This window comes from Nicotiana tabacum, chromosome 23 (genome assembly GCF_000715075.1).
Source record: "Nicotiana tabacum cultivar K326 chromosome 23, ASM71507v2, whole genome shotgun sequence".
In the NCBI taxonomy this organism is placed as follows: Eukaryota; Viridiplantae; Streptophyta; class Magnoliopsida; order Solanales; family Solanaceae; genus Nicotiana; species Nicotiana tabacum.
In genome coordinates, this window is record NC_134102.1 from 101,613,798 (window position 1) to 101,638,231 (window position 24,434).

At 39.6% G+C, this 24,434-nt stretch overlaps 2 protein-coding genes across 2 annotated transcripts; both read left to right on the forward strand.

Moving 5' to 3' along the window:
• The first annotated feature begins 21,626 nt into the window (after positions 1-21,626).
• Positions 21,627-22,181, forward strand: LOC142177303 (uncharacterized). The gene has a single exon (XM_075245777.1). The coding sequence runs from the start codon at positions 21,627-21,629 to the stop codon at positions 22,179-22,181; it is 555 nt and encodes a 184-aa protein (XP_075101878.1).
• A 274-nt stretch (positions 22,182-22,455) lies between these two features.
• Positions 22,456-23,801, forward strand: LOC142177304 (uncharacterized). The gene is made up of 2 exons (XM_075245778.1): positions 22,456-22,894; positions 23,296-23,801. The coding sequence occupies exons 1-2, from the start codon at positions 22,456-22,458 to the stop codon at positions 23,799-23,801; spliced, it is 945 nt and encodes a 314-aa protein (XP_075101879.1).
• The last annotated feature ends 633 nt before the right edge of the window (positions 23,802-24,434 follow it).

Sequence of the window (24,434 nt, forward strand, 5' to 3'; positions counted from 1 at the left end):
AAGACAGAAATCAAGCACCCAATAGTCCTTTTCACATCCCAAACAAACTCATCCCGTCATATTCAAACCATCTTGACTCATCCTGCAGTCACATCATACTCATCATATGGTCATTCCACCGCTCATTGAGCCAAAAATTCCACTCATAGGGACACTACTGAACGTATAAGTCCAAATGTACAAGTTCACACAACTGAAGCTACCGAGCTTAAGCTGCAGTCTAAACCTAGCCTCAAGTCCTCCAGACTGGCCCATCACCAAAACACAGAATACACATCTCTAACCTCGTTCATAGAGTCACAAGCCGGCAATGCACAACTGATACAGAGTGCTCACATGCGCACACGAATGCGTGGAAGGAATTCAATGAGTTATATTTCAAACTGAATCAATTTCGCACGATAAGGAAAGAAAGATGGGAAATTATCCTAAATGCCCTGTAGCCTCTCGAAGATAAGTATGGACGTCATCATACCGATCCGCAAGACTCTACTAGACACTTTCTCATGACTTATAGAACCTATGAATCTAGAGCTCTGATACCAACTTGTCACGACCCAAAATCCAACTAGCTATGATGGTACGTAACCTCACCCGCTAAGTAAGCCAAATAACACAATCCGATTCAATTAATAATTAACTGACTCTAATATACTCCCCAAGGACTGGTAGTACAAATCATGAGCTTCTAAGATTAGAATTACAAAGTTGGTATGAAATAAATACATCATCTATTCTAAACGTACATAAATAGATTTTTATAAATCTAAGGCTACCATGAACAAGAGGCAGCTACAACCGGAACACAAGTACATCTTCAAATCCAACTCCCGTCGATCACAACAACATCAACATCCAATATTTGCACGCAAGGTGCAGAAGTATAGTATGAGTACAACCGACCCATGTACTCAATAAGTAACAAACCTAACCTTAGGTTGAAAGTAGTGACCAGCTGGAACACAAGTCGGGGTCCAACACCAATAGCCAACAATAGTTCATAACAACATAATGGAAGTAATAAAAGAAGTAGCTCAGAGATAAATTGCTCAGCTTAATCATGATTTCTGAAAATAGCTTTGCCTTTCAAGTGCATCAGTGAAAACTCAAATCTTTTACCGAAGTTGCCAAAAACATGAGTAATTTTGAAAGGAGTAATTTTCCCAAAATTCCTTTCAACAATAAATAAGATGTTTCATTTTCTTTCCACATAGCCAGTGCAAAATGCATCACTATGCTCAAATGCCAATATGTGTAAGAAGTCATGAATGACGTGATACCGTACAACATGAGAAAAATGCATCTCTATGCCTGTATGTCAAGTATGCATGTCAATGCGATGCAACTCAGGGATAAATTTATATGCATACTCTCAGAGTATCATTTCACTCAGTCCTCCTAGTCACTTAATCTTCATGTTAGTCACTCAATCCTCCCAGTCAGTCAAACCTCCCAATTACTCGCACTCGGCACTCAATACTCGCACTCACTAGGTACCTGCGCTCACTGGGGGGGGTGTACAGACTCCGGAGGGGCTCCTTCAGCCCAAGCGCTATAACAAGCCAATCATGGCATAAATCAGTCAACCAAGTTGCGACGTGCAGCTCGATCCCTTAAATAATAATATATATATAAATCCAATATGGCCTGCTGCGGCGTGCAGCCCGATCCCATAATCATCCTCACAATCAGGCCCTCAGCCTCACTCAGTCATCAATCTCTCCAGTCTCTCGGGCTCTTAGTGTCACGAAAAGGATCAGCCCAAAAACAATGATGTGATGTATCAATAAATGGTAACAGAGACTAAGTTATGATATGCATATGAATGCGTATGACTAAGTATGTAAATGTAATGTAAGTAGATAACTCAATAGAATAGGCATGCCGTCTAGACATGTTTTCTAATATGGATCACAGCTCAATAGCCCTAGTACGTAGAGATTTCATGGTTACAAATAAGATCAGGTAATTACACAATGCCACAGAAGTAATAGAGTTACAATTCACACAGTGCCCGCCCACATGCCAGTTACCTAGCATGTGTGTCACCTCCAAACAATTCACATAACACATATAATCAGGGTTCATACCCTCAGCTCCAAGATTAGAGATGTTACTTACCTCGAACAAGCCAAATCAAATACCGAGCAAGCTATATAATACTCCGAAAATTCCATTCCGCGCGTATCAACCTCCATACGCCTTCCTATCTCCTCAATTCAAGCCAAACGATTCGTATCTATTCAAACAACGTGCAAATTAATCACAATTTACTCTAATGCTTATAATTTAATAATTTACAAAAATTTCCAACTTCACTAAAAAAAAGACAGTGGGGCCCACATCTCGGAACCCGACAAAACTCACAAAATCCGACAACTCATTCAATTACGAGTCCGACCATACTAATTTTACTCAAATCCGACTTCGAATGTTGGGCAGAAGTAGGCATTTCTGCGGTCCGTTCTACGACCGCAGAACCACTCTGCGGACCGCAGAATGGCCGCAGAGTGGAGCAGTCTTTTAGGCCATTTTTAATGTTATTTTTTCGGCCCATTATGCGACCACATAACCATTTCATGGGCCGCACTCTTGTCGCATATCCCGCTTATGAATTATTCGAAGGGAGGTTTTGCGGTGCACTATGCGACCGCAGAACCTTTCTGCGGTGCATTATGCGACCGCAGAACAGGTTTGCAGGCCGCATAGTGACCACAGACCTGGTCAGTTCCTTTCCAATTTTGGCACCCAAATTTCGCGGTCATTTCGCAGGCCGCATAATCATTATGCAGTCGCATATGTGACCGCAGAACCTGTTCCGGAGCTTCATTTTGGGGGGTTTTAAACCCGACCCTATTCCGTTAAAACACCTACCTTGGACCATTTTGAACTTATTTTCTGATATTTTTAGAGTGAGAGAGAGGGTCCTTGAGGGAGAAAGTGATCTTCATCAAATTGTTCTTCAATTCTCACTTAAAACCTTGAAGATTATTAAGAGAGGCACCTAGGTCTTCTTCCTAAGAGGTAAGATTCTATCACCCAAACTCTTAATTTCAAAATGTAACTAGAATGGGCCATTAGTAAGGTAATTCATGGGGATGAGAGTGCTTACCTTGCATGCATATGTTCTTAAGGTATGTGGGGAGGTTGTGAGTTAAAGATAGAAAAGAATGGGATATGGGTTAGTGGAGTCTTTCATAAAAAGGGCCATGGAACTTTAATACACACATAGTGTTTGATAGAAGGCTCAAGTGAGCCAGAATTATGATCGTTTTCCTAATTTTGGGTTTGATTTTGCTATATTGCTAAAATATATTGATGTTACTAATATTGCAGAATATCTTAAAGTTTTAAGAGGCTCAATTGAGGTATGTTGGCTAAACCCCCTCTTCTTAGAATTGAATCCCACGATATTCATGCAATCGACGTAAGTCCTAAATTGAACGTCCTAGAAATTGCTATCCCGAATGTGCTTGCTTTGCAAATATATGTGTAATATGTATTCCCATACTTTCATCATGTTATATCGTTATCTGAGAGAATTTTCAAGACTTAGAATATGTGCTAATATGCCTAGACTTTAAATCAAATTCGATTAAAGACTGTTATGCCAAATTGTGTGAAAAGCTTCTATGTGCCTTGAATTCTAAATTGCTCACATGTGAAATCAAGAGTCTTGAATGAAAACCGTATTGTTATTGATGATAATAATAATGTTGGATTGTGGAAAAGAACTTGAATTATGAAATAAGTCCAAGTGCCAAGAACGACTTTATAATTAAAGCCACTCATGCCAAGGTGCTGAAAAGATGGGAAAGAAATATAAAGTAAGATGATCGATTGAAATGGTTGATGTCTCGAGTGAGGTGGCTTAGCCGATCGTGCCGAGATCGAACTCCGTATAATTACACGGTGGTATTGTGAATGAAATAGTAAATATGGTTGATGTCTCAAATGAGATGACTTATCCGATCGGGCCGAGATCGGACTCCGTGTAAGAATACGGTGGTATTGTGGATTGTGGTATATTGGCACTAAAAACTATCCAACCTAATAATGCGGGAATTGACTTAGAAAGCTATGTGATCCTTAACTTTATGTTTTAATATTATTTGAAGCTCTTATTGAATTCTTGATTGTTCCTCTTGTATTATTATTCATTCTATTGAGATGGTGTTTAGCTATACATACTAGTGTTATTCGACGGTACTAGCGTCCCTTTTGCCGGGGGCGCTGCATTTTTAAATGGATGCAGGTGGTTACATAGCAGACAATGTTGATTACAGATAGTGTTGCATCCTCTTCTCAGCGGACTCAGTGAGCCCCATTTCATTCCGGGGTCATGTGTTGTACCTTTTATTTATATTATGGTTACTTTTTGAGGTATAGCCGGGGCCTTGTTACCTGCACCATCTTTATTCTCTTTTGTATCTTTAGAGGCTCCGTAGACACTATGTGGGTTATATACGGGTGTTGGGAATGTTAAACAAGTTATGTTGTATTTAATCGCTTGTTCCACTCAGACTATAAGAATATGTATATTTTGAGACTTAAAGGCGAAATAGCTAATGAAACGGTTTAATATTGTATGTATGAACTTCCCACTGTTTAATTAATGAAATTATATCTTTTTTTTTCTTGATCATGGTGAGTGTGGTAGAAAGTATTTAACAGGCTTGCTCGACCGGGTTCACTCGGTTGATCGTCGATCACGCTTTTCGAGGTTGGGAGTGACAATAAATGACATAACAAAACTATTCTAATTTCTAGAATATGATTCCGACCCCGATATCAAAAAGTCAACTCCCCAGTCAAACTTCTAAACTTTAAATTTTCTATTTTTGCCATTTCAAGATAAATTTAACTATGCACTTTAAAATGAATATCAGAATACACTCCTAATTCTAAAATTACCATACGGAGCTATTGGAACCATCAAAACTCCATTCCGGAGTCGTTTGCACAAAAAGTCAAATCGATCAACTCTTTTCATTTAAGCTTCTAAACAAGGATTGTTCTTTCAATTTAATTCTGAATCATCCGAAAATCAAAGCCGAAAATTCACACAAGTCATAATACATATTACCAAGCTACTCAAGACTTCAAATAGTATAAAGGAGAGTAATTACTCAAAACGACAAGTCGAGTCGTTACAGTTCTGATACAACTTCGTTTTGGGGAGTACTTTAATCAAACTTGCACTGCTTGAATATATATATTTTTCTTAAGTTGTTACAGTTATTTCTCATTAAAATATGTTATTGGTTTTTCTTAAGTCTTTGGTTTCAAGAAGACTTTGAGAACTTTTGGTCTGAATGCCCATGGGAGGATGACTTAAAATATGCAAGGCTATTTGTGACCAGGATTATATAACTTCCTTCCTGGCCGTGGAAAAATAAAAAATAAAAAAGGTTAACCATACCAAATACCAAATAGTTTGAAATAAGCATTAAATCAAGGGTGCTTTCAGGCATGATGCACTTTACCTTTGCACATAATCCATATTGTGGGTGATTGTTTCTTTCTCCTAGTCGTGCATTAGTAATATGATATTCCCAACCATGTTTATGCTAGAGCTTTTGGTCATCTTACTATCTTGATATTTTTTGCGTTATTTTTACATGGCTTCTCGGTGTTGTCCCTTCTTATCTTTCTTTTCATTAATGTGGTGCTTATGTTGTCCTGAGTCGAGGGTCTATTGAAAAACCTCTCTATCTTCACAAGATAAGGGTAAGGTCTGCGTACACACTACCCTTCTTAAACCCCTTTCTTTGAGATTATACTAGATATATTGTTAGTGTTGTTGTAAGTTATTGCAATTAAATAAGCTTCCAGCTTTCATTTTGCACTTTTGTACTTTATTTCTTTTTTTTTATTATCAAAATCTAATTGTATTTATTTTCTTTTTAGGATGAGCATGCGTAAACAAACATTCCTGACATCCGGTTCATGTAGTGTACAAGCTGGTGGAAGAAGATTTATTTTTTGGGTTACTATTAGAATAGAACTTAAGGACATTGGATATATGATGTTTTTGTTCGTTTTGTAAGTAAAAATATACTTTTTAGGACTATTTAGTTTTTGAAAGTTAGTATATCTACACACACACACACACACACACACACACACACACACACACACACACACATATATATATATATATATATATATATATATATATATATATATATATATATATATATATATATATATATATATATATATATATATATATATATATATATATATATATATATATATATATATCTACATGTATTTGTGAAAATTTAAAGAATATATGAATTGTGTATTTAGTAACAACACATAAATTGTTGCCAAAGTAGTACTAGAGAATCTATTGGCAAAAAGTAATTATTACCACAATAATAGTTGTTGCTAAAACTCTTGATAACAGATTATTAAATTCACCGCCAATTTTTTTAGCAACAACTGATATTGTTGGCAAAAAGCTAATTTGCCGCAACAATAATTTTTGTTGCTACATGTCTTTATGATCCACGACTTCATTGACCTTTTACCAACAACAAATAACTTATGACAACGATATATATTTTTGCGCTAAGTTACCTTTTGGTAATAATATTTTATGTTGTTGCACATATTTTTCCCATCGGCGTTTACATTAATGGAGCTGTAACCATCCGGTTGGTCGTTTTGAGTATTTTAACATGTTCTTCTATTTATTTCCTCCTCTATATTATATTGTGATTATGTGACTTATCGGGGCGTTTGGTTTTGGTTTCAGGTGAGTTTCGAAGTGAAATGGGACACTTAGTCCCTAAGTTGGAGGCTTAAGTTGAAAGAGTTTATCGGAGTTTGACTTTGGTGTAGACGACTCCGGAATGGAGTTTTGTCAAATGTGATAGCTCCGTATGGTGATTTTCGAATTAGGAGTGTATCCAGATATTGATCTGGAGGTCCTTAGGTCGTTTCGGCTTGAATTGGCGGAAGTTAGAAAGTCGAAGGTTTGGAAGGTTGAGAAGTTTGACCGGGAGTTGACTTTATTGATATCAGGGTCAGATTCTGATTCCGAAAGTTGGAATAGGTTTGTTATGTTATTTATGACTTGTGTGCAAAATTTAAGATCAATCAGAGTTGTTTTGGTATGAATCCACGTTAATTTTGGAAGTCGGATGTTCATAGTTTCAATAGGCTTGAATTGTGTTGTGATTCGTAGAATTTATGTTGTTTGATGTGATTTTAGGCCTCGAGTAGGTCTATTATGTGTTTTGAAACTTGTTGGTATATTCGGACGGGGTCCCGGGGATGAATCAGATTGGAATCAGATCATTTTGGACTTGGTTGAATTGTTGAAGCTACTGAGAGGGCCAGACCAGGCCAGGGTCATAGGTGCAGACACCTGGGCGCAGGTGCGTATCCGTAGGCACGGAATTTATTCTGCAGAGGCGGAAGTGGGAAGGACTTGTGAAGGACCACAGGTGCAGTCGAAACTCCGTAGAAGCAGGCCCCCAGAAGCGAGCAACCGTCCGCAAAAGCGAAGGAAGCTGGGCCTAAGTGAGGGCCGCACACGTGATAGAAATTCTACAGGTGCGGAGACGCAGATGCGGCTGAGGGCTCGCAGATATGAGATCGCTGGGTAGAAAAGGGTAAGTTCGAGGGTTTAATTTCATTATGCATCTTTCTACCTAGAGAGCTCGATTTTTGACGATTTTTTGAAGGATTTTCAAGGAAATCATCGGGGTAAGTGACTCTAACTGGGATTTGGCTATTATACATGAATCCATCGTTATTTTTGTCATTTAATTAGTGATTTGAGTTGGAAAATTTGGGGAAAAATTATGAAACTTCATAGACCAAATTTTGGGGATTTGAAAGGCGATTTGAGGTCGGATTTGAGTAATCTTTTCATGGTTGGACTCGTTATCAAATGGGTATTCGGATTTTATATGTTTGGTCGGGTTCCGATATGTGGGTCCGGTGTTGAACGTTTTAGTTGACCTTTTGTTTTCCTTTAAATATTACAACTTTATTGTTTGGATTAGTTTTCTATGGTTTGTATTTATGGTATAAAGTTATTTTGGCTAGATTCGGGTTGTTCGGAGTTGGATAATCGTGAAAAGGGCTTACTAGTAGATAGATTTAGCGTGTTTTGAGGTAAGTGTCTTGCCTAACTTTGTGTAGGGAAATTACCCCTTAGGATCGATGTTATTTTTGTGTTAATTGTGGACGTAAGGGCCGTGTACGCAAGGTGACAAGTGGGTACACGTTCTAAATATGGTAATTGACTGGTTAGAGTTGCGTAGATTCTTTTCTTTCCTTTAATTAAATTGTTATAACATGTTGTCTTCATCATCGTTAACCTATCCTTACATGACTTACTTGACATTGTAAATACTTGTCTTATCTCTTACTTCCTGATTGGCTTTACATGCTTAGTTGAAGTTATTGTTCTCTTGTTTCCTTATTAATTATTTGATTGTTGAGTTCCTTTACTTGAAGTTGTTATTTCTTGGAATATCTTATTGTTGAATTATGGTGTTGAAGCTATAAAGGCTATGATTCACATTGAGGCAAAGTTGTAAATTTGTGAAAATACTATTCTTGTTGAGTTATTCACTTTCGGTTGCTATTGTTGAGACTCTTGTACATATTGTGGTTGAGCCATGGGCTAATTATTGTGAAAACACTATTATTATTGACTTCTTTGGCAAGTTGTGGTATTGGACACTTGAGGTGCGATTTATGATATGTTGTGATATTGATATGCATGCGGTGGTATAAGGATTGGGATTGAAACGCACGTGGTGAGATAAGGTGGGCTTGATACGCGTTTTGCTAGTAGGGAAACTACTAGAAGCCACGCGGTGTGATAAGGTGGGCTAAAACGCAGGTAGCTATTTTGAAAAAATAATTTTCAAAACCTAAATGTAAAGGCTCCCGCGGTGATATAAGGAAAGTTTGTGTTTTGATTTGTGAAATGAGACTATAGGACGGTACCTCGTTAGTGATTCTTATTGATACCTTTCATCTACATCACTTGTGTTTTGTTCGCATCATTTCCTTGGCATTCTTATTATGTGTTTCTTCTGTGATGTCTTAATTGCCTTAGTCTCAGTGTAACTATTCTTGTTATGTTTCTTCCTTGTATCATTTCCCTTGATTTTATTATCATGATATACTATACCTGCTCAGTTTCTTTAATTATTTTAGTAGGTGTCTTGACCCGACCTCGTCACTAATCTACCGAGCTTAGGCTTGATACTTACTGAGTACTGTTGTGGTTACTCATACTATGCTTCTGCATATGTTTTGTGCAGATCCAGGTACTTCATACCAGCCAAGGCATCAGTGAGTCGAGCTTGGATCAGAGACTTCGAGGTATACGTGCCAGCGTCCGCAGGCCTTAGAGTCACCCTCTATCTAGTTCTATTTCGTTTTCCTTTTTATATATATTGTTGTATAGGGATGGTTTGTACACTCGTGTAGAGCTTGTGACTCGGTATCACTAGATTTTGGAAGTTATGTTCGGTTGTGTTGCGGAATCCTTTTTGTGATAGATATTGGTTGAATTGAAAGTTTGTTAATATTTTAGTTAAATTCTTCATGTATGCTACGCCTACCTAGTCTTAGAGGCTAAGTTCCATCATGACATTATACGGAGGAAAATTAGGGTTGTGACACGTTGGTATTAGAGCTCTAGGTTTATTAATGTTACGAGTCACGAGCAGGTTTAGTAGAGTCTTGCGAATCGGTATAGAGACATCTGTACTTATCTTCGAGAGGCTGATTTCGAAATTCTGAATCTTTGTCTTTCTATTCTCTCACATATGATGAGGACACGTACCGCTGGATCTGACGATCAGACACTCGTGCCCCTACTATAGCCACGAGATACCGAGGTCGGGGCACGGGCCGAGGAGGGGCACGTGGTGTAGCTAGGGCACCTCCCCGAGCTGTGATAGAGGAGCTATTAGTAGCTCCTATTGGGGGTAGACACTTGAGGTGCTTGTTGCTACCACTGCACTTCAGGATACCCTCAACCAATTCTTGAGCATGTTTGGTACTCTAGCTTAGGTGGGGTTGATTCCACTTACACCAGCCACATCTCAGGTTGGGGGAGGAGCACAGACTCTTGTGTCCTGTACCCTAGTGCAGTCGGTTGTCCCAGTTCAGCACGAGGTTAGGGCAGCAACATCTAAGGAGGAACAACTTAGACTCGAGAGGTACAATAAGTACCACCATCCTACTTTCAGCGGCCTAGATACAGAGGATGCACAGGGTTTTCTGGAGAAGTGCCATCGTATTCTCCATACCATGGGTATAGTGGAGACGAGCAGGGTTGCTTTCACTACTTTCTAGTTGTCAGGACCAACATACCAGTGGTGGCGAGCTTATGAGGAGGGTAGCCCGGCCGAGGCAACTTCACTCTCATGGGCTCGTTTTTCAGAGATGTTCCTGAGAGAGTTTGTTCCCTTGAGCCTTCGAGATACATAGCGCGCGGAGTTTGAGCAGTTGCGCCAGGGTGCTATGACCGTGTCAGAGTATGCTGTCAGGTTCAGTGAGTTGTCCAGACATGCACCTGCCTTGGTTTCCACAGTTAGAGAGCGAGTCCATCGATTTATCGACGGGCTCAACTATGGTATTAGATTTAGCATGCCTTGGGAGTTAGAGACAGATACCCTATATCAGTAGGTGGTAGAGATTGCATGGAGATTGGAGGGTATGTAGCATGGGAGAGGGAAGACAGAGAGGCCAAGAGGCCTCGTGATTCTGGCGGATATAGTGGTGCCCGTGCCCCAGTTGTATCTCCCCTTAATAGAGATTATGCGAGCCGTCCAGTTCATTCAGCACTTCTAGCTTCTAGTGGTACTCCAGCTACTCCCAAGACTCAGGTTGCTCATTATGCACCGCCACTGTCCAGCTGACCAGGCCCGAGCTAATTTCAGCAGCCACGTCCTCCGAGAGCTTATTTTGAGTGTGTGACACTTGTCATATGGTAAGGGACTGCTCCAGACTCAGGAGGGGTGCACCTCCACAGACTACTCATGCTCCACGTATCCCACAGGGTCCCAATGCTTCTCAAGCCGTGGTTACCATACCAGTTGCCGCTCTACCTGCACAGCTAGCTAGAGGTGGAGGTCAGGTAAGTAAGGGTTGCCCTAGAGGGGGAGGCCAGGCCAGATGTTATGCATTTTTGGGTAAGAATGAGGCAGTTGCATCAAGCGCAGTTATCACAGGTATTGTTCTGGTTTGTCATAGAGATGCATCAGTCTTATTTAATCCAGGCTCCATTTATTCATATGTATCATCTTACTTTGCTCTGTACCAGGTATATCTCGTGATTCTTTGAGTTCTCCTGTTTGTGTGTGCACGTCTGTGAGAGATTCTATTATTGTTGACATTGTGTATCGGTCGTATTTAGTTGTTATTGGTGGTTTTGAGACCAGAATTGATCTATTGTTGCTCAGTATGGTAGACTTTGATGTTATTTTGGGCATGCACTGGTTGTCGCCCTATCATGCTATTATTGATTGTCACGCCAAAACGGTGATGCTGGTTATGCTATATTTACCGCAGTTGGAGTGGAAGGATACTTTGGATTATATTCCTAGTAGAGTTGTGTCCTTCCTTAAGGCACAACGGATGGTTGGGAAGGGGTGTGATGCATACCTAGCCTTTGTGAGAGATCTCAATGTTGATACTCCTACCGTTGAGTCAGTTCTGGTAGTGAGAGACTATCCAGATGTATTTCCGTGCGGATCTTCTAGGCATGTCGCCTGATAGAGATATCAATTTTGGTATTGACTTGTTGTCGGGCACTCGGCCCATTTCTATTCCACCATATCGTATGGCCCCAGCGGAGTTGAAGAAGTTAAAAGAGCAGTTGCAAGAGTTGCTTGATAAGGGTTTTATTTGGCCCAGTGTGTCACCTTGGGGTGCTCCGACTTTGTTTGTAAAGAAGAAGGACGGTTCTATGCGTATGTGTATTAATTATCATCAGTTGAACAAGGTTATAGTGAAGAACAAATATCTATTGCCACACATTGATGACTTATTTGATCAGCTACAAGGTGCCAGAATATTCTCAAAGATTGATTTGCGGTCAGCCTATCATCGGTTGAAGATTCAGGATCTAAATATTTTAAAGACTACCTTTAGGATTCGGTATAGTCACTACAAGTTCCTTGTGATGTCATTCGGGCTGACCAACGCCCCAGCAACATTCATACACTTGATGAACAGTGTATTCCAGCCCTATTTTGATTCATTCATCATTGTGTTTATTGACGACATCTTAGTGTACTCCCAGAGCCGGGAGGATCATGAGCACCATTTGAGGATTATGCTCCAGACATTTAGAGAAAAGAAGTTGTATGCAAAATTTTTGAAGTGTGAATTCTGGCTTGATTCGGTGACATTTTTGGGTCATGTAGTGTCGAGTGAGGGGATCAAGGTATATCCGAAGAAGATTGAAGCAGTGCAGAGTTGGCCCAAACACGTTAGCTATTGAGATCCGGAGTTTTCTTGGTTTGGATGGGTATTACCGTCGTTTCATAGAGGGTTTCTCATCTATTGCTGCTCTTATGACCAGATTGACCCGGAAGGGTGCTCCGTTCAGATGGACGGAGGAATGTGAGGAGAGCTTTCAAAAGCTCAAGATTGCTTTGACTACAACCCCAGTTGATGTTGCCAATGGGTTCGGGGTCTTACACTGTGTACTATGATGCATCACGTGTTGGCCTCGACGCAGTGTTGATGCAAGACGGTAGGGTGATTGCCTACGCGTCTAGAAAGCTGAAGGCGCATGAGAAGAATTATCATGTCCACGACCTGGAATTAGCAGCTATTGTTCATGTCTTGAAGATTTGGCGGCATTATTTGTACGGTGTCCCTTGTGAGGTCTGTACCGACCGTCGAAGTCTACAATATCTATTCAAACAGAAGGATCTTAACTTGCGGCAGCGGAGGTGGTTAGAGTTGCTTAAGGACTATAATATCACCATTCTATATCATCTCGGGAAGAGGTGGCCGATGCCTTGAGCCAAAAGGCAAAGAGTTTGGGCAGTTTAGCATATCTACCGGCAGCTGAGAGGCCATTAGTATTGGATTTTCAGGCCTTGGCTAACCAGTTTATTAGATTGGATGTTTCGGAGCTGAGTCGAGTTTTGGCTTGCGTGGTTTCTCGGTCTTCTCCATATGATCGTATCAGAGAGCGTCAGTATGATGACCCCTATATGCTTGTCCTTAAGAACATGGTACAGCACGGTGATGCCAAAGAGGTATCTATTGGAGATGATGGCGTGTTGCAAATGCAGGGCCGATTATGCGTGCCCAATGTGGATGGGTTATGTGAGATGATTCTTCAGGAGGCCCACAATTTGCAATACTCCATTCATCCAGGTGCCGCTAAGATGTATCAGGATTTGAGGCAGCACTATTGGTGGATGAGAATGATGAAAGACATAGTGGAATATGTAGCTTGGTGCCTAAATTGTCAACAGGTGAAGTATGAGTACCAGAGGCCAGGTGGGTTGCTTCAGAGGCTTGAGATTCCCGAGTAGAAATGGGAGTGAGTTACCATAGATTTCGTTGTTGGGCTCCCACAGACTCAGAAGAAATTCGATGCAGTATGGGTGATTGTGGATAGGTTGACCAAGTCGGCTCATTTCATTCCGGTAGTGATTATCGATTCTTCAGAGTAGTTGGATCAGGACTATATTCGTGAGATTGTCTGACTTCATGACGTACCTGTATCCATCATCTCTGACCGGGGTACACAGTTTACATCGCGATTTTGGAGAGCTGCACAGCGTGAGTTGGGCACATGGGTTGAGTGGAGTACATCATTCCACCCTCAGACAGATGGACAGTCCGAGCGCACCATTTATATATTGGAGGATATGCTTCGTGCCTGTGTTATGGAGTTCGGGGGTTCTTGGGATTAGTTCTTGCCACTTGCAGAGTTTACCTACAACAACAGCTACCAATCGAGTATCTAGATGGCTCCTTATGAGGCCCTATATGGGCGAAGATGTCATTCCCCAATTGGTTGGTTTGAGCTGGGAGAGGCTAAGTTATTAGGCATGGATCTGGTTCGAGATGCCTTAGAGAAGGTCATGTTGATCCAGGATCGGCTCCGTACAACCCAATTTAGACAGAAGAGTTATGTGGATAGAAAGGTTCGTGATGTTGAATTCATTGTTGGAGAGCGGGTCTTGCTCCTAGTTTTGCCCATGAAGGGTGTTATGAAGTTCGGGAAGAAGGACAAATTAAGCCCTAGGTATATTAAACCTTTTGAGATTCTTAAGAGGATTGGTGAGGTAGCCTACAAGCTTGCATTGCCGCCTAGTCTAGCCGCAGTTCATCCGATATTCTATGTGTTCTATGCTCTGAAAGTATCACAGTGATTCGTCCCATGTGTTGGATTTCAGCTCATCCCAATTGGACAGCGATTTGTCTTATGTTGAGGAGTCGGTGGCCATCTTGGACAGGTAAGTCTGAAAGCTGAGGTCAAAGAGCATTGCGTCAGTGAAGGTTCAATAGAGGGGTCAACCAGTCAAGGAGGCGACTTTGGAGACCGAGCATGATATGCTTAGCTGTTATCCTCATCTTTTTATCACTTCAGGTATGTATATATACTCATTCGAGGATGACCGTTTGTTTTAAGAGGGGGAGTATGTAACGACCTGGGCGGTCATTTTGAGTATTTTAGCCCTGTTCCACTATTTATTGCCTCCTCTATGTTATATTGTGGTTATGTGACTTGCCGGGGTATTTGGTTTTAGTTCGAGTGAGTTTCATAGTGAAATGGGACAATTAGTCCCTAAGTTGGAGGCTTAAGTTGAAAGAGTTGACCGGAGTTTGACTTTGGTGTAGACGACTCCGTAACAGAGTTTTTTTGATTTCGATAGCTCCGTATGGTGATTTTGGACTTAGGAGCATATCCTGATATTGATTTGGAGGTCCGTACGTTGTTTCGGGTGAATTGGCGGATGTTAGAAAGTCAAAGGTTTGGAAGGTTGAGAAGTTTGACCGGGAGTTGACTTTATTAATATCAGGGTCGAATTTTGTTTCCTAAAGTTGGAATAGGTCCGTTATGTCATTTATGACTTGTTTGCAAAATGTGAGGTCAATCGGATTTATTTTGGTATGAATCGACGTTAGTTTTGGAAGTCGGATGTTCATAGTTTCAATAGGCTTGAATTGGGTTGTGACTCATAGAATTTATGTTGTTTGATGTGATTTTAGGCCTCGAGTAGGTTCGTTATATGTTTTGGAACTTGTTGGTCTATTCGGATGGGGTCCCGGGGGTCCCAGGGATAAATCAGATTGGAATCAGATCATTTTGGACTTGGTTGAATTGCTGAAGTTGTTGTTGTTCTGGTGGCATTGCACCTGTGGAGGGTTTGACCACAAGTGCGGACACGCAGATGCGCGTGGTTGATTGCAGAAGCGCAGAGGGCCAGCCCAGGCTAGGGTCCCAGGTGTGGACACCTGGGCGCAGATGCGCATCCTCAGGCACGCGTTTCTTCCGCAGAAGCGGAAGTGGGAGGGACTTGTGAAGGACCGCAGGTGCGATCGAATCTCCGCAAAAGTGGGCCCGCAGAAGCGAAGGGAGTTGGGCCTAAGTTAGGGCCACACCTGCGATGAAAATTCCGTAGGTGCGGAGCCGCAGATGTGAGATCGTTGGGCAGAAAAGGGTAAGTTCGAGAGTTTAATTTCATTCTTCATCTTTTGACCTAGAGAGCTCGGTTTGTAGCAATGTTTTGAGGTATTTTCAAGAAAATCATCGGGATAAGTGATTCTAACCTGGATTTGGCTATTATACATGAATCCATCGTTATTATTGTCATTTAATTAGTGATTTAAGTTGGAAAATTTGAGGGGAAATTGTGAAACTTCATAGACTAAATTTTGGAGAGTTGAAAGGTGATTTGAGGTCGGATTTGAGTAATTATTGTATGGTTGGACTCATTATTGAATGGGTGTTCGGATTTTGTAAGTTTGGTCAGGTTCCGAGATGCGAGCTTGGGTTGACTTTTAGAGTTGACTTTTTATTTTCCTTGTAAGATTGCAACTTTATTGTTCTGAATAGTTTCCTATGGTTTGTATTTATGGTATAAAGTTGTTTTGGCTAGATTCAAGCCGTTCGGAGTTGGATAATCGCGGAAAGGGCTTACTAGTGAATAGAGTTAGCGTGTTTTGAGGTAAGTGTCTTGCCTAACTTTGTGAAGGAGAATTACCCCTTAGGATCGATTTTGTTTTTGTGTTAATTGTGGTACGTGAAGGTCATGTACGTAAGGTGACGAGTGGGTACAAGGGCTAAATGTGGTAATTGACCGGTTAGAGCTACATAGATTCTTTTCTTGCCTTTAATTAAATTGTCATAACATGTTATATTCATCATCGTTAACCTATCCTTATGTGACTTACTTGACATTGTAAATACTTGTTTGATCTCTTACTTGCTAAATGCCTTTACATGCTTAGTTGAAGTTACTGTTCTCTCATTTTCTTATTAATTATTTAACTATTGAGTTCCTTTACTTGAAGTTGTTATTTTTTGGAATATCTTATTGTTGAATTATGGTGTTGAAACTATAAAGGTCGTGATTCACGTTGAGGCAAAGTTATAAATTTGTTGAAATACTATTTTTGTTGAGTTATTCACTTTTGGTTGCTATTGTTGAGACTCTTGTACATATTGTGGTTGAGCCATGGGCTATTTATTATGGAAACACTATTATTGCTGACTTCTTTGGCAAGTTGTGGTGTTGAGCACTTGAGGTACGATTTGTGATATGGTGTAATATTGATACGCATGCGGTGGTATAAGGATTAGGGTTAAAACACATGCGGTAAGATAAGGTGGGCTTGATACACGTGTTACTAGTAGGGGAACTACTTGAAGCCACGATGTGTGATAAGGTGGACTAAAACACGGGTAGCTATTTCAGGAAAATAATTTTCAAAAACTAAATGTAAGGCTCTCACAGTCTATAAGGAAAGATTGTGATTTGATTTGTGAAATGAGACTACGAGATGGTACCTTAGTAGTGATTTTTGTTGATACCTTTCATTTACATCACTTGTGTTTTGTTCGCATCATTTACTTGGCATTCTTATTATGAGTTTCTTCTCTGATGTCTTAATTACCTTAGTCTCAGTGTAACCATTCCTGTTATATTTCTTCCTTCTATCATTTCCCTTGCATTTATTATCATACTATACTATACCTGCTCAGTTTCTTTAATTATTCCAGTAGGTGTCTTCATCCGACCCCGTCACTACTCTACCGAGGTTAGGCTTGATACTTACCGGGTACCGTTGTGGTGTACTCACACTGTGCTTCTGCACATCTTTTTGTGTAGATCTAGGTACTTCATACCAGCCTAGGTATCAGTGAGCCGAGCTTGGATCGGAGACTTCAAGGTATACATGTTGGCGTCCGCAGGCCCTCAGAGTCACCCTCTATCTTGTTCTATTTCATTTTCCTTTTTATAGATACTGTTGTATAGGCATGTTCAGTACACTCATGTAGAGTTTGTGACTCGCTATCACCAGATTTTGGGAGTTATGTTAAGTTGTGTTGCGGAGTCCTTTTATGATAGCTATTGGTTGAATGGAAAGTTTGTTACTATTTCAGTTAAATTCTTCATATATGCTAGGCCTACCTAGTCTTAGAGACTAGGTACCATCACGACATCCTACAGAGGGAAATTGGGGTCGTGACAGGAGTGCAACAACTTCTTTGTCGTTGCCAAAAATATTTTTGGCAACAACATTGAATATATGACAAACAAAAATTATTGTTGCGAAATGCCTTCTTTCTTGTAGTAGAGGAAGCAAGTTAGTTTTTCTAACATGAGGGGGAGAAATGATAAACAATTGAAAAAAACGTTACTTGAAATGAATTATCATTTGTACATCTAGATCCTCGAATAAGACAATATGAACTTGAAGTTCATAAAAAGATAATTCATTTGCAATATATTGCAAAGCATGCCAAATACATTTGTTGATCTAAAAAAAGTAACTATATTCTCACTTCAAGTATTCCTATCAGAATAAGTCCTGAAAGGACAAAGTCTATGGTATGCTTAAAGCGTATAAACAGATCGATTTCAAATAAAATTCTTGATAAAAAAGATGAGAAAATGATCAAAATGACTATAATAAGGAGGCAAGTGATCTAGAAGATCACGTGACATAATACTTCATAAAATATTAGGAGAGGTTCAGATACCTGAAAATATGAATGAAAAGATCTCTATATTATGTCTTATTGAAAAAAAGAGGTTAAAACCGATATAAAATGTTCATCGACTACATCTATAATAATGTTAAATATAAATGAGGATCTTAAGTCTGGGCAAACAATTCAAGTAGAATTGGTTTTATATGAAAGACATGTAGTTTTGGACATGCAGTTCAAACGCTTGAAAGTATAAAGTCAATGGTGTGTGTAATTAATTTTATCTATCTTATATGTCTAGCATGACATGAAAACTTGATATGCATATAAAGCCTATTTATATGGCTTATATGGCTTAACTTATATGACAATCCCTGAAGGATTTAAATTGCTTAAAACATATACAATTTTTAGTCCAGAAGTATCATATCCTAATTGCAATTTATGCAAAACCCATTGATTTACACATGAGGAGAGAGAAGTTCTGGTGACTGGCGATTGCGACGACAAAAGCTTGGAGCCCTCCAAGGACATTCATGGCTTCTCCGGCCACTGGCCAGCCTCCTCATGAGGTTGGTCAGTCGTCCCTACCATCCCCACAACCCCAAACAACACCTAGCAACCCTAATCCACTCCAAAATTACGCTCAGTTATTACAACCTAAAGCATTGAATGTGCCCATGCAAACCCTAGCAAATATTCCTATAGAACCTGTTGAGTTTTTACATGGGGAGCCTATAATCAGGTGGAAGAAACAACAAGTAAAGCAATCGATCGTGCAACAAGGTCTACAGTTGGCAGTTCTTGGTAAATTTTCTTATGGGAAGCCTGTGATTAGTGAACTATGTAAAGTAATTCCCCTTCAATATGAACTTAAGGGATCCTGTTCTATAGGCCTAATTGAAGATAATCATGTGTTGATACGACTGTCATTAATGAAGGATTATGTTCATCTTCTATCGAAGCATGCATTCTACTTGAAGGCTCAAGGTGAGATATGGCATATGAGGTGCACGAAGTGGAACCCATGGTGGAAGCCTGAAGAAGAAACACCAATTGTTGTAACTTGGATCAGTTTTCCAGATTACCACCTAACTTCTTCGGTAAGGAGTTTGTTTTTTCATTGGCAAGTGCAGTTGGTAATCCATTACATGTTGATCTTGCAACTCAAAATGGTACTAGACCTAGTTGTACAAAGGTGAAGGTTGAGGTTAATTTATTATCTAAGTTTCCTCAAAGAATTAAAATTGTAGAGGAGGAAGATGAGTCTGGACCTGAGGAGTTTAAGTGGATCAAAATTAAATACGACTATATGCCAAAGTATTGTAAGACTTGTAAGAAGCAAGGACACAATGAGCTTGATTGCTGGGTAATTCATCATGAGTTACATAAGAGGTATGATGAAGCTGTAGAGGATCAGGGTAATAGGAAGGAAGTAGTTGGTACTGCAGTTACATCAACTAAAGTTCTTTCGAGTGGTAAGGTACTGGGTAAGCCAATTTCAAATCTTGGCAAGCAGGAGTGGATGCAAAGGAGAAAAAATAAGTATCAAAGAGATAATAGAGGCCACATTAATGAAAATACAAAGGAGCAAGAAGTTAACAATGGGAAGGGGAAGAACAAGGCTGAGGTAGTTGCTACTAAAAAAAATTTGATGTACTTGAAGTTGAGGAAATTGAAACACTAGTTTTACAAATTATGAGTAGAAAAGAAGATGGTACTATTAAGGACAAGGAGAAGCAGCAAATGATAAATGAAACCAACAAGGATAAGGAGAAGAAGCAACCAGAGAATGGAAAAAAAATCCAGTCTAAATCCAAAAGGAAATGGGAATACTACTATAGCGGCAAAAGAGCTTAATCATAATCCTAGTGCTACAGAGATTGGGGTGGATACACAAAAGGAAAGGATGGTAGATTGGGTACAAAGGAGATTTGGTGCTCCTAAAGATGCAATTAATGTGACAACCAACTACTCATGTCAAGAAATCCCCTCACAAACAATGGGAAGTGATTCTAGGGCAATTGATTCAACTAGAGCTACAAATAATGGCACTGCATTATGGAGTGATGAAGTTGAGCTAATGGAGGAGAATTCTAGAGCTAATTATGATGACAATGCCACACATCAAATGGATAATGCATAGGAAAAGTAGGAAGGTCAGGAAGATGCTATAGTAAACCCTAGCTTAAAAACTAGGATTGAAGGTAATCTCGACTCTAATGATTAACAAGCTAAACTACCAGCCGGAGTCGATAAAGGAGAATTAAAAGAAGCTGGAAAAACTGGAGGAACAAGTGCAGCAACTTCAACTAAGAAGCAGGGCAATGGAACAGTAAACTCTAGTGCAACTGGAAGGTTTTCTCTAATGTTGAAGGTGTTCCGATAGATGTTTTAGCTCGGAAGAAGTTTGGTAATGTTGATGTGGAGGTATTACATGATACAATGAGGCCAGATCATCATATAGTTGGTTTTAAGGCTCTTGATCCCAATGGAATAGTAACTTCTGTGGAAACAGTTACAGTAAACCCTAGCCTGGACTCTATCTATGATTTGCAATTCAAGATGTTGCGAGAATCTTTGGGGGTTGGAGATCAAAATGCTATGGTGATGAAGGAGACAAATGGAGAGCAATTTCAGCATGCCATTGTGCCACAAGCAGCAAGGGTTATTGAGCTAAGTCCCATGGCTTGTGCTTCTAGAACTGGGCAACCATTGCAAATTCAGTTGAATGTTCCTTTGAAGTCACCAATTCAAGTGTTACATGATCTTGTCATGCATGATGTTACACTAGTAGAGGTTTAGCAGGATATGATGGATCATGAGGAGTTTGAGGATGAAGGTGATGATGAGTCCATAGCTGGAAATTTTAAAGCAATAGCAATGGAAGTTGATTTGTCACCTAGGGTTGTTGATAAGAGTGGTAAGAAGGGAAAGGAACAAGGTCAAAACATAGAGAATCCTCAACCTAAAAGAATCTTGTCTAGAAGGGTGGTCTCACAAACTAAATGATGATCAAAACTCTGATTTGGAACATAAGGTCTGTGAATACGCAACAGGTCTTTCAGAGGGTGATTAATATGCAAAGAGAACATGGTTTCTTCATTGTTGCATTGATGGAGCCTTTTCAGAATTGTAGACACATTCAAAGGTATAGGAGGAGATTACGTATGGATGTTGTTATGTCAAACATTAATGGTAAAATATGGTTGTTCTTTGATGCTGTAGTTGAATGGGAGTTATTAATAGACACTGAGTAGCATGTTACTATTAGGGTGTACCAGCAGGACATTGGCAAACACATCATGATGACCTTTGTGTATGCTAAATGTTCAGCTCTTGAAAGACTTGAATTATGGGATAACTTGTACTATTTAGCTAGTGATATGGAGTTGCCTTGGGTTGTTGGAGGAGATTTTAATGTTGTACTACATGAAGATGAGAATATATGAGGTTTGCCAGTGTATCCACTGAGTATGAAGATTTTGCCTTTTGTGTGAACTCTTGTGGACTGTTTGATCTTGGATACAAAGGGAGTCCTTTCACTTGGTGGAATGATAGACCAAATGCAGAATGCATCTTTAAGTGGTTAGACAGAATTTTTGTCAATCTTCCTTTCCATAATCTTTTCCCAAATATTAAGGTTGAGCACCTTATAAGGACTGGATCTGATCATGCCCCTTTGTTGATGCGTTGTGGGGAAGATGCTATGCAGTTTGTTAAACCTTTCAAGTTCCTCAATTTCTGGACTAAGCATGATAAATTCAAGGATTTTGTAAAGCAGAATTGGGTGGCAGACTTCATTGGAGATCCATTCCTAATGTTAAAACAGAATTTGAAGAGAGTAAAGATTGCCCTATCTCAATGGAGTAAACTTACATATGGTGATATCTTCAAGCATCTTGCTATTAGGGAGGATATTGTCAGGGTTAAGGATAAGTTATTTGAAGAGGAGCCAACAATTGAGAATAGGTTGTGCTTCAAAAGGCACAAGCTAAATTGAAGAAGTATCTAAGAATTAAGGAGTAGTACTAGAAACAAAAGGCAGGCATGAACTGCTTTGCTGAAGGTGATAGAAACACAAGGTTCTTTCACAATCATGTGAATGGCAAGAGGCAGAAGTTGCAGCTCAAAAGAATACAGAATGGTGATAGTGTTTGGTTTGAATCTCAAGATCTTATGGCTGATGCTGCAGTGGAGTTTTTTAAAAAACAATTCACACAAGAAGGGATGATACAAGCTTTGAACTACTCAATAATGTTCCTACTATGGTGACCATGGATCAGAACATGGAGCTTTGTAAGTTTTCTACCATAGAAAAAGTTAAGGGAGCAGTGTTTGCATTGGGTGGTGATAGTTCCAGTGGCCCTGATGGTTTTACTGGAATGTTCTATCAAGAATATTGGGACATTGTAGGTGAAGACATCTTTAAGTTACTGCAGGAGTTCTATGGGGATACATCTTTTCCTAAATCAATAACACACACTAACCTAGTGTTGCTGCCTAAGAAACCACAAGTACAAACATTCTCAGACTTAAGGCTTATAAGTCTAAGTAACTTCATAAATAAGGTGATCTCTAGGGTGTTACATGATAGATTGGAGAAGATTCTTCCATATTTGATCTCCTCCAATCAGTATGTATTTGTGAAGGGAAGAAGTATATTTGAAAACATATTTCTCACACAGGAGATTGTTACTGATATAAGGCTGAGGGGTAAGCATGCTAATGTTGTGATCAAGTTTGACATGGCCAAAGTATATGATAGGGTGTCATGAAAGTATCTTCTTCATGTATTGAGGAAAATGGGATTTGCTGAGCACTTCATCAACATGATCTGAAACTTACTGACTAACAATTGGTATTCTGTTCTAATTAATGGTCAAGCTTCTGGATTTTTTTAAAGTCCACAAGAGGGGTTAAATAGGGAGATCATTTGTCTCCAGCATGGTTTATTCTTTTTGCTGAGGTGCTTTCAAGATCATTAAATAAGTTGTTTGAAGACAATAGGTTTATAGGGTATGATATGCCAAAATGAACTGATCCCTTGAACATTTGGCATATGTTGATGATACAATCATTTTTGCCTCTGCTGATTCATATTCTTTTGGGTAAAGTGGTTGAAGTCCTCATACTGTATGAACAAACATTCCAGTTGATCAACAAGATAAAGAGCTCATATTACATGCATGATAATGTGGCAGGAGAGTTGTTTAATACTGTAGGTGCTATAACTGGCTTTCAGAGAGGTAAGTTCCCATTTACTTACCTAGGGTGTCCAATATTTTACACAAGGAGGAGGAAAGACTATTACGGGGATCTCTTTAAGAAAGTGAAGGCAAAATTACACTCTTGGAAAGGAAAGTTATTGTCATTTGGAGGAAAGGCACTCATATCTAGTGTGCTTCAAAGCTTACCTACTCATATTCTGTCTGTACTGGAACCTCCTGATAACATACTAGAGCATTCGTATAAGATATTTGCTAGCTTCTTCTGGAGTACTAAAGAGGAAGGTAGGAGCAAGCACTGGACCAAGTGGCAAAACTTATGTCTTCCTAAAGAAAAAGGGGCACTAGGTGGTTTTAGATCTTTGTTTGATGTGTCCAAAGCCTTGTTTGCTTAGTTGTGGTGGAGGTTTAGGATATCTAAATCTTTATGGTCAAACTTCATGTGGAATAAATACTATAAGAAAGAACCGCCTACTATGGTACAATTTAGAAAAGGATCACATGTATGGAGAAAACTTTTAGAGGTAAGAGAAGAGGTGGAACATGAAATTTTGTGGGAAATGAATAGAGGATCCACTAATCTTTGGCATGAGAATTGGAAAAAAATTGGAGCTTTGTATCATGTAGTACCCTCCCCCCCCCCCAGAGTTCAATATCAATGAAGAATTACAAGAGGTGGCAAACTTGAGAACTAAAGATGGATGGAATCATCAACTGCTGGATCAATCTTTTCCAGAAGACATTGTTGAACATATAAGGCAAGAGGTATACTTTGACAACTCAAATGAGTTCTGGGACACACCTAGGTGGATGCCTACAACCTTAGGTAAGTTTACAGTCAGTAATGCATGGCAAATCCTAAGGCATAGGGCTCCTACAAATCCAGAATACGCACTACTATGGACTAAAGGATTACCTTTCAAAATATCCTTCTTTATTTGGAGATTATGGAAAAGGAAGGTACCTATAGATGATCTATGAAGTAGAGGTGGATACTTCACTGTCTCTGAGTGTTGGTGTTGTCTACC